The 10,713-nt window shown below is 50.7% G+C and overlaps 1 protein-coding gene across 1 annotated transcript; it reads left to right on the forward strand.

Moving 5' to 3' along the window:
* Positions 1-2,928: 2,928 nt before the first annotated feature.
* On the forward strand, positions 2,929-10,227 carry LOC146810627 (zona pellucida sperm-binding protein 4-like). The gene is made up of 7 exons (XM_085614980.1): positions 2,929-2,984; positions 6,166-6,296; positions 8,408-8,597; positions 8,688-8,835; positions 9,041-9,119; positions 9,303-9,404; positions 10,064-10,227. Exons 1-7 carry the CDS (start codon positions 2,929-2,931, stop codon positions 10,225-10,227), a joined length of 870 nt encoding a protein of 289 aa, XP_085471106.1.
* The last annotated feature ends 486 nt before the right edge of the window (positions 10,228-10,713 follow it).

The raw sequence follows: 10,713 nt of genomic DNA on the forward strand, positions 1-10,713 counted from the left end.
GGCATTCTCAGTCAAGAAGGAGTCAAACTCGCAATAGCATGCCAGACGTCTGAGGCGAGTGATGAAGGCGCACATGGGCTCGTCTTTTTCTTGGGCCGCTAAATTGAACGTGTATCTCTCATAGTCAATGTTATTTTTGTGCAAGAATTTTCTGTTGAGGGCTACACACACATCCGTGTAAGACGCCGCGTCGGCTGTGGGTAGTTCCTTTTATGATTTGCCCGACGTCTTTGCCTATTAGATTGCGTAGTGCTATTAGCTGTTGACCGGCGTCTGTCACCTGCGACCCTTTCATAAAATCTTCAAAATCCTCAAGCCACTCCTTCCACCGAAGACCCATACCTCCTCCTGTTTCAAGGACCAGCGGTTCGGGTGGGCGCAGAAAAGACACTCCGAGTATCCCTATCTGTCCAGCATTGGCTGACGTTGACCCTGCTCGGCCAGTCGGTGAAGTAGACATGGTGAGGACCCAGGCCTTTAGTTGAGATTATTAAGTTCTTGACGAGATTTTGCTCGAGGTCCGTTGACTGTGTCAGTGCGCGAGTGCCACTCAGGTATGCAGTTGCGCTGGCCACTCTTTACTGACTCTGAGGCTTTCTCATTTGACTTTACTGTGGTAGGCGAGGGATGAGAAAGGCTGTATTAAATAAAGCGTAACGTTAATCTGGCCTTGTGTCCGTGTCCTGTGTATGAAGGACACTACAACTGGCGACGAAGGTGGTCACGGCCCATGTGGCGTGTGCCCTTTGTCTGCAGCTGCCGGGAGGAACTGTGCGAGCGTGAGGAGCACTCTGTTCCGGAGGGTTCTCAGGCCATTCAGTTGCATGTACCAGTGCTTGATGACCTGGTACGCTTCTTCGGTTGATTTTGCCAATGCTTGATGAATTTGCCACCATTCAGTTGCATTTACCAATGCTTGATGACTTTGAGGCTTTTATAGTTGTATTTATCAATGCTTGATGACATTCAAGGTTTGTGGTTGCATGAACCAATGCTTGTTGCCAAATTCCAACCTTCGTCTGTCTTCAAAATGGCCGCCGGGGGTTTCTCGCAGGGGATTGGTGCAGGCGCCTGACCTAAAAATCGCCGCCCTGCTCTCACACGCCCCTCTCGATTCAGCCTGCACACACTGGCCACAGCGTCTCAGACGATCCGGTCATCTCCAGTCGTGCAAATGCGAAGGAAGGCACTCACCACCGGTGTCCAGACTGGGGTGGGCTCCCAGATCGTCGTCGCGTATACAGAAAGTGGGACCTCCACGCTGTAACGTCATCGGGGGGTTTCTCAGATGACCCTCACACTTTCCGCCACTTTGTCATCGGGGCTCACCTTTGCCGCTTCCGCAGTCAGTGTCCATAAGCGACCGGGGTGGGCACCCGCGTCGCAGCCCGCTTGATCAAACGCGGTCGGGGTAGGCTCCCGACTCGCGCCACGTGAACCCTCCGGAACAGAGTGCTCCTCACGCTCGCACAGTTCCTCCCGGCAGCTGCAGACAAAGGGCACACGCCACATGGGCCGTGACCACCTTCGTCGCCAGTTGTAGTGTCCTTCATACACAGGACACGGACACAAGGCCAGATTAACGTTACGCTTTATTTAATACAGCCTTTCTCATCCCTCGCCTACTCTACTCTGCCCGTTCCCGGGCTTCCCCTTGTCTCCTCCCTGGTCCCGCCCCGTTCCACGCCTCCTTGGCTGAGGAGGTCCTAGCGTCTGTTTTCTCAGCTCCATATTACAACTCCTTGACAGCGCCGTGCCAGCTGGTGTGGAGGGCTCTGAACTGCGGCGTGGTCCCTGCAGGGCGACCTGGTGGTGGGCTGTGCTCTCCAGAGAGCCGCAGAGGCCCGACTTGCATTACGGGGAAGAGAATGTGCTGGCCGGGCCGAGTGGACCGCACCAATTCTACTGTGGTCGGCGGCTGACTCCAGACGACCCCCGCTGGCCCACCGGACCTGACCCAACGGAATCGTGAGACGCCCCCCCATCCTCAGATCTCAGATTCGGAGAGGAGGCCTGCGCTGTGTGGGAGATTGCAGCAGATTTAGCAGAGAGAGTGTTTAGAGGTGGAGAGAGCCAGAGACCCGAGATCGCTTTTACCTCTCAGAAGCAGAGCTGCTGTCCTACTCCACTCATCGCTGGGAGAGGGGTGAGTTCTGTTCTCCTGCCAACGCAAGAGCGCTGCACCCCCCTCCAGAGGCCTGGGTCCCTCCCCAAGCACTGATCACCTTACTGGGCCTGTGAAGACTTGGGAAAGGAGAGAGGGGCGGAGGCCCCAGCCCCAACGCCTCAGAGGACCGGATTGCCCTGCTGGGGTCCCTAGCTGTATCGTGACTGGACAGCCGCGAAAATAGAACTCCCGCTAGCTGAGACATCAATCAGACAACACCCTACTACCTAGCTAGGAAAGCAGTGTCCTAACTGCAGACTCATTAGGAAGACAGTATAACACCCTTTCACTCACTCACCTGGTCAAGGGCCCCTGGCCTCTAAAGTATCTACCCTTCGGCAGTGGAATCACTGGTCTGCTCTATGCATTGTTGAGAGTGGGGTGAGTTCTGTGCCCCCTCCACCTTAAAAGCACCGCGCCCCCTTCCAGAGGCCTTGGACCATTAACTAGGCCCCGAATACCATACTAGGCCTGTTGAGATCTGGGAAGGAGGTGAGGAGGGAAGGCCCTAGCTCCAACACTTCGGAGGACTGGACAGCTAATACTGAGGTCCCCAGTTAAACTATGGCTGGTCAGCTGCAAAATTGAGCCTCTCGCTAGATGGAACATTATTTAAGCAAAGACCTCCTACCTTGCTGGCGGCTTGGTTTCCTGACCCAAGCCTCAGCAGGAGGATAATATATCTCCCTCTCACTTACTCACCTGATATGGGGCCCTTTGAAACAGTATCCTCCTCTCTCTTCCTGGCCTGTGTTGGGGCCATGACTGACCTCATGGAGTCCAGCAAACTCAAGCTCGTCCCCCAGCCCATACACAAGTAGGCCTTGGGGCAGGGGGAGGTGAGTAGGGCCTTCAACTGCAGTGTTTGACTCACTACCTCTAAAATGGCAGCCAACAAATGGAAAAAAGATCGCTCAGTCAAAGATCTTGTTCTCAAAACTCCAGGCTCTGGCATGCAGGCCCCAGAAAGCAAGAGCCACCAGACCAGGCAGATGCCGAAGCTCTGCTCACTTGTTCTTTCATTAAATGCTCTTTGCCTCCCTGAGGGGAGATCTGAAGACCATGAAGACGGAGCTGGCACAAGAGATACGAGAGATGTGAAGAGATGTCGAAGAGTTGGGGGAAAGAGTTGTCACACTGGAGATGTAGGGCTCCAGCCGAGACGAAGAGCTTGAACAACTCCAGCAAGAGGTGATCCACCTCAGAGACCACCACCTTAACCTCCAGGCGCACGTCTAAGATTTGGAGAATCGCTCAAGATGCAACAATATCCGCATCTGCGGTATCCCACACAGAGTGGAGGGACAGAACATAGCATCATTCGTGAGTGGTCTTTTTAGATCCATTTTGGAGGCTCCATTGGACCTGGAAATTAAGCTTGACTGCATGCAACGAGTGGGCCCGAACAGGCCATCCCCAATGCCCCTGTTGACATTCTCACTTGCATTCATGATTTTCAACTAAAAGAGCGCATTTTCCAAAAAGCAAGAGACAATCACCTAGTTCAATACCAGGGGCACCAGCCCACTCTGTTTCAGGATCTTGCTGCCTCCACCCTGCAAACTCGCCAACTGCTGAATATCACTGCAGACTTGCCTGAATGCCCAGTACCAGTCCCCGGCTCAGGCAGAACTCGAGAATCTTGCACGTGGATGACTGTGGGGCATACTTCAACTCGGCTATGCCCAGACCCAGAGACAATAGCTAACAAGCATTGGCATAGCCAATAGGTCTCTCCTTTGGGACATTATAAGTGTTTAGCCATGCAACAGTTGCATAACTAAATACTTATAAGGTCCCAAAAGCGAGACCTATTGGCTATGCCAAGCGGCTGTGCGGCCGCGAAAGTGAAAGCGATTGCGATCACGATCAAACATCAAAGCGGCCCTGCGGCCGCGAAAGTGAAAGTAATCGTGATAAAGCGCGCTCCCGCGCACATGCACTGTAGCTCTAGGCTGGCCTGGTAGCACTTTTTGGAGCCCTCTCAATAAGTCTCGCCAGACCAGCGAATGCGCTGGGTCAGGCGAGACCTAAGATACGTCAAGCGGATTTCCTAGGAGACTACTCCTCCGGCCCAGAATGATTTGATCTTCGCTTCCCCCTGAGTCACCGGGGCTATATTAATATAAGCTTCTCTTGGTCTTTTATTTGCCTGTTCAGGGGGGTCGGCCCAGGTAGGATGGAGGGGCATGACGCTCCAATTGGATCCACTCCTTTCCCATGGGTTTTACCACCCAGGACAATCACTTTAAATGCTGAACGTTAATTCTGTTTAAATGGGCTTGTTAGGTCTCCTCTTTCCCCCGCTCCCTAGGCCCGATTTCAAGGGCCATTTTGCTACTGTGTCATGGGCATGGGCCACCGACCTTCATTTCTGGAAGGTCACGATGACTTCCCCTCCATCAATAACACACTTTCTAGCATTTTTCAATGATGTTTGCCACGTCACAGTCGCTTAAAATAATTACCCTACATGTTAAAGGAAAGAGGTGTGGCGCCGCGGCCAGGGCGACTGACTCCGGAATCTGGGGATCACGGCTCGATCCCCGGCGCCGGCGGCAGATAAGCCCAGCATCATGTGACTGTGGTCAATAGCTTGCTTAATCTTCCCGACGGCCCCAAGCGCCTAGAGACCCTTACGGGTGATTAAAGGATTTAATATTCCAACACCAAGCTATCCTCTCTTATCTCGAACACTCAGGGACACACATTTGCCTCCTCCAAGAAACCCATCTGCTCCCCGGAGATACATGTAGGCTTCGCTTCAAGGCATTCCCCCAACAGCTTTTCTCCTCCCTATCCACAAAAACAGCAGGGGTAGCCATCTTGGTCTCATCCACGTTTCCTGGGAAGTTGGGTTCTAAGCAAGCAGAAATTAAAGGGAGACTGTTGGCCTATTTCTTTCTTTTAGGCTCAATCACACTCACTATAGCCTCGGTCTACGCCCCCAACGAAGGACAGGAGGGATTTACACAGAGGGCAGTGGGGGAGATTAGTTGATCTCCTGACAAGAGGCTGTTATTGAGAGAAGACCCAAATCTTGCTTTTGATAACACTTTTGACAGGTCAGCCCAAAGGCAGGGACAGTCAGGGGCTCTCTCCGAAGAGGGACACCAGATCCTGCAAGGGGTGAGCCTATGGGACATCTGGAGAGCCACACAGCCCACAGACAGGGAATACACCTTCTACTCCCACTCCCACAAAACATACGCATACACTTGGGAGGAACCCACGTCCGAGCAAGGACTGACTTGTACTAAGTTCTCACCCTCCTTGCCCCATAATATAGATGTTGTCTTATTTCGTATCTCCCAAATGAAGTGGGGGAGGGGGAAGGTCGTCTAAAGCGATGCTACTAGTCAGCAGGATCTTAGTTGGGTAGATGCATAAATGTCGTATTCACCGAGTGCTTCCTCTTAACAGGCTATTCCTCTGGCAGCAAGCTCCCGAACACTCCCATTTGTTCCCGATAGTACCGATGACAAATGGAAAATCTCGAACAGCATGTTTCCCATTAACAAAGTCTCTGGCCGGTTCAATCAGTCTCTAGCCCGCCCCCCCCCCCCCCCCCCTTTCCCAGAGTTTTCTCTGGTTCTTGGAATCTTCACATTGCGAGACCTTTTGATTTTGTCTCCTGTCCCAACCCATCTGAATGGTGTGGGTGAAACAAGGGGTCTGTCTTGTCCTTTATCCTGGCACACAAATGTGCTTCCATGAGTGAGAATGTATCTGCATAATTCTACACTCTTGTTTGTACTTGCTAAGAGGACAACAGCATAACTCACCAGGCTGTATGTCCATTGGCTTCTAGAGCTGTGGTGCCTGCCACCTCTACAGTGAGGCCGCCTCCATGCCCACACATGATCTGATCAGGCTACAGACTGGGGTGTAAGGCTCAGTTCTTCAGTGTCAGTAATTTTCTGTTGGTGTATGTATCTTGCACCCGTCTAGCTGCATTGGAGTATCGTTAATGGCTTTGCTCTATTCTTGTTCATCAGGTTGACTGTGCGTTGCACATTCACAAGCAGCAGCAGCTTCATCCCACTGCAAGTAGAAGTCTTCACTTTACCACCGCCCGCTCCTGTGAGCAGTCCTGGACCGCTGCTCATTGAAATGAGGATTGCAAAAGGTATGTTGCTTGGACTAGTGCCAGCCCATGGTACTAATGCTGCTACCCGTTCATTGGATATGAATTTCAGGCAAGATGGTCTCTTGCCTTTGGTATTGCAGGATAAAGCACTGAGCCTATCGCCAGGAAGTGTAAAGTATGTAACTGACTGCAGTTTATGGGTCAAGCACACTATCTTGCACTAAATAGGTGATTGTACCTCTACCAGTATGAGTATTTTTTTGGTTCTAGGAGAGTGCATCTGCTTATGCCTAAATATTGGGCAGTCTAATGTGTTCACTTGCACATTGTTCAACCTATTTTAGACATCCCCAGTGTGTACTGATTTGAGAACCCAATCCAATCCGCATTTTATGGTGGTAGGAGTGTGGTGTAAGAGGCTGACTGTCAAGCCTAGTGAATTAAGGAAACTTGTCTTTAATATTGCTTTGCTGTGTAGGGGAGTATCCCTGCTGAGACGTGGAAGTTCAAATAGTGCTGTTTCCACTTCATGATAAACCCTGGGCGGAGTTGTGCTACACAACTCCGCAAAGAGGTTAAATGCCACTGCACTAAATAAAGCACTGCAAGCGGTGTAGTAAAATGCAGTTTGCGGTGATTTTCAGTGCCGGATGCTTGCCTGCACTGTGCAATTATCGCAAATGGCACCATGCACAGCGCAAGCGAGCACTGCTTTTCTGTCTGCCGCACACATAGATTTTGAGAAACTTGATTCCCCTACCCCCCCCCCCCCTCTCGGCATTGAGTATTCTCGCTGGGAGGTTTATTTTTCACGCTCACCAACTTGATGTTAATGAATGAGGGGAAAAAAAACCTCCCCTCCGCTGCACGAAGCCGTGTATTTCGGAGCTCCGCGGAATACTGAGTGCGGCGGAGTTCACCACCCAGGGTTATTCATGATGTGGAGCAATTTACACTAAGATTAGACTCCTTTGGATATCTAGAATGGTGATAGTCCATGCAGAGTTGCGATTGTCCTGGAGACCTCATCTTATGTGATGGTTGCTGTGGTATCAGTTTGCAGGTGATCCTGCGAGTCGTAAGATGAGGCTGAGCTTTTCCTTCAGTAGTTGTGAAGGAATTCAGTTGGGTGGATTGGATACCTTGAGGCGTTGCTTTAAAACTAGGTTACTGGTTTAAAATATCTTTTGGTCAGGAGGTTGGACCTTCGTTCTGTGCAGGCAGAGGGGGTTGCATCTTCCTGGTGACAGATTAAAGTCTCGCATTCGACACCAATCTGAGGCCTGTTTACTTTCATTGTAAGCCAAGCCTACTATTGATCGATTTACTGTTAATCTCCTGGGTAGACCTTAATGAATCCAATCTGTGCTGAACGCATGACCATTCTGAGGCAGATGGTCCCAGTGATTGTTACAGAATCACCGTTCGTGTCACAGGTCGTGTTTTCTGCATGGCATCTCTGCCTGCTTGTAGTGTGGTGGGGGAGCTGGTAAGGGAGATTCGGTGTAATCCGATGTGGCCATACAGCATGCCTGCAAATAGGTTTGTAACCAGCTGTTCATATCCCACCTGCAACCATACAGCTGCCTTCAGTGGGATTCAGGCATTAGGAGCTGTGGTATAGATGGCCTGCGATTCTTTCAACTGCTTGTTGTCCAAGGCTGGCAAGGGGGCTAACGGGTAGTGGTGCTATGTTGAAAGGCTGTGGTTCTTGCTCCCTTAGCTCTTAACTTCTAAGAATGCAGTTTATTAGTGGAGGCGTTATTCCCTCCGTCAAGTGTGCCTCCATATCTGCAGGTCCTTATGCCCTGCACCTACATTACCAGATACTGGAACCTCGGCTGTATCTTATCCGTTCATGTTCTTCTGGCTTGGATTCAGAGCTGGGCGTGGCTGAGTATTCGGGCAGGCTGAGGCGAGACGATGCACCTGTGATCAGACCCAGCATTTTCAGCCATGGATTTATAGCCATTGAGCCAGGGATCGTGTGGTGCAGTTTTGCTACATGGCCACTAATTGATGAACTGATGGATGCCTTCTGTGTCAAATCATGTGACTAAAGGAGTCGCAGGGCTTGTGAGGTTGAGTGGAAAGGCTAAACTCCCATACCTAGGATGTGCAGCAACAAATTAATTTCGTTTGTTTTTCAGACCAGACGTACAGCGCGTACTACAGTATGGGTGAATACCCAGTGGTGAAGGTGCTGCGGGAGCCTGTCTTTGTGGAGGTTCGGATACTGCAGAGGACGGACCCCGCCTTGATGCTGGTTCTGAACCAGTGCTGGGCCACCCCCTCCAGTGACCCGCGCCAGCCTATGCAGTGGCCCATCCTGGTGGACAGGTGACTTATTTCTGAGGGATAGATGGCTGTGCTGGCAGTAAATGGTGCATCATGTGTATTAAACTTGGTTTCCGCTTGTTCCTAATGCAGATGTCCCTATGATGGCGACAATTATAAGACCCTGCTTCTCCGGGTCCGTGAGACGTTCCCCGCGCTACAGTTACCCTCTCACTACCAGCGCTTCGCCGTCTCTACCTTCACCTTCGTGGACAATGCTCAGAAGAACATGAGGGGCCCGGTAAGATATTCTCGATGGAGTTTCCTAAACTAGGGTAGACTGCGGTGGCCCTCGTGCACGGTAACTCCGGGGAGGGGCGGGGCTTGTGTTACACGTCGGGTATCCAGTGGCGTGTACTGTGCTCTATTGGTCGTCTTGTATTGTCTTTGTGCACTGCTAGCGTGCCTCGAGGCCTTTCCCCGCTTGACCACTCTTGTTCTTGCAGGTGTTTTTCCACTGCGCCGCCTCGGTGTGCGTCCCCTCTGCACGCGACTCCTGCTCCGCCGCGTGCTCCTCAAGGAAGAGTAAGGCTGTTTTTTGGTTCTTTATGTGATACGTTTTAATTGGCAGGACTGTGTCATTAGCCTCACGCATTCCTCTTGTCTAGAGGTTGCTCCAACGCTGTATTGTTGTGGCTTTGCCTTCTTGTAAGCTCTTTGGTCGTCCTCCCCAAACCTTGAACTCTTGTGATGCTTTCCTCCTCGTAGGGAGAATGATTCAGGATTGGAGCGTGGATGCTGAGCCTGCGAGTCTCGTGACTGCCGAGGGGCCCGTGCTGTTCCTCACAGAAGATGCTGCTGTACTAGCGGGTAAGTGAAGCGGCTTAGAAGGGGCCTGGGATGCCATTCACGGTGTTTAAAATTACCCACCCTGCTGGGCTGACCAAATTGCTTGAACTGTTTTGGGTTCCCAGTCCGGTGCTGCTGAAACGTTTGTTCTTTGAGAGCTAGTTAAGGTGTGAAGTAGGCTTTAAGGGTTGTTAAAACCAAGCCTTTGCACTTTGGATATTACTAATCTGTATTTTAAAGCACTTTTTTATGTAGCAGCCCATCTTATATCGGGGGTTATACACGTTTAAAATGGTGCCTTGCATGTTACCAGTGCTTTCTGCCCCAGACTAGACTGGGGCATTGTAGCACTAAACATGCAAGTCACTATTCTCCACTGCACTAAACCGGATTCCATCCTGTGGCTCAGTATATATGGTGCATTACATTAATTAATGGAGGTTTCATAACGTGATTGGGAAAAGCACACGGATTATCAACTGGCATTTACATTTTTGTTTAAGCCGTATCGTATTACCTGAAGGTGAGAGACCGCAACATTTACATTTACCCAGGGTAATTGTGTCGATCAGTGGCTTAAAACGATTAGCAGAATGGTGAGGAGGGGGGGGGGGGTGCTAGGGGAGGAGAAGCGTCATTAATGTTGTAAAACTGACTGCAACCATGTCTTTGTCCGTCAGGCTCTCGCGGCTCCCGAGAATCCTTGATGCCAGGATGGGTGTGGCTGGTGGTGCTTACAGTTGGATTGCTGGTGTTCATCGCTGTGGTCTGTGTTCTAGTGCAGTGGGTTGGGCGCCGGAAGCATCATAATGTACAACTTGAAATGGCAGCTGTGAAGACCTGAACTAAAAATATTTCTTAAAATGCTGTGTGCTGTCGTCCTGAATGTGGCTACTGGTGCAGGGAGGGGCTTTGTGCACAGTGAAAGCTAATGTCTCCTTTGTAGGATGTGACTTTTCCTCTTTCCACTGTGGAAGAAGGAAACTGCACAGCAACCTGAGGTTTTGAGTTGGTCCATTAGGAAGCCAATTAAATGCCTCCTTCCAACACAGCTCCTTCTCAAGATGGTGGTTCAGATGTTACACACTTGGTATTCTAAAAGGAAAATAAGTTTTACACAGCGTTTTTATGGTCGCGGGCCTCTTTGGCACTGGCATCACAACAGATGGATGATTAACACCTAGTTGTGGAGGTATGAGTTAAAGCCAGGTCTTAAGATTATTTCTAAAAACTAACAGGGAAGAACTTGGCTTAAGTGAAGGGGCAAGTCATTCCACCATTTGGGAGTACCATACATGAGGCTTCTACCTCCCACCCCCATACACTTTCT

This window comes from Triturus cristatus, chromosome 7, assembly GCF_964204655.1.
Source record: "Triturus cristatus chromosome 7, aTriCri1.1, whole genome shotgun sequence".
NCBI lineage: Eukaryota > Metazoa > Chordata > Amphibia > Caudata > Salamandridae > Triturus > Triturus cristatus.

Excerpts from the sequence above, each read along its gene's own strand:
- LOC146810627 (XM_085614980.1), top strand. The coding sequence starts at position 2,929 with ATGACTGACCTCATGGAGTCCAGCAAACTCAAGCTCGTCCCCCAGCCC. Across the intron at positions 8,836-9,040 it reads AGAAGAACATGAGGGGCCCG|GTGTTTTTCCACTGCGCCGC; the intron begins GTAAGATATTCT and ends TTGTTCTTGCAG. Across the intron at positions 9,120-9,302 it reads CGCGTGCTCCTCAAGGAAGA|GGAGAATGATTCAGGATTGG; the intron begins GTAAGGCTGTTT and ends TCCTCCTCGTAG.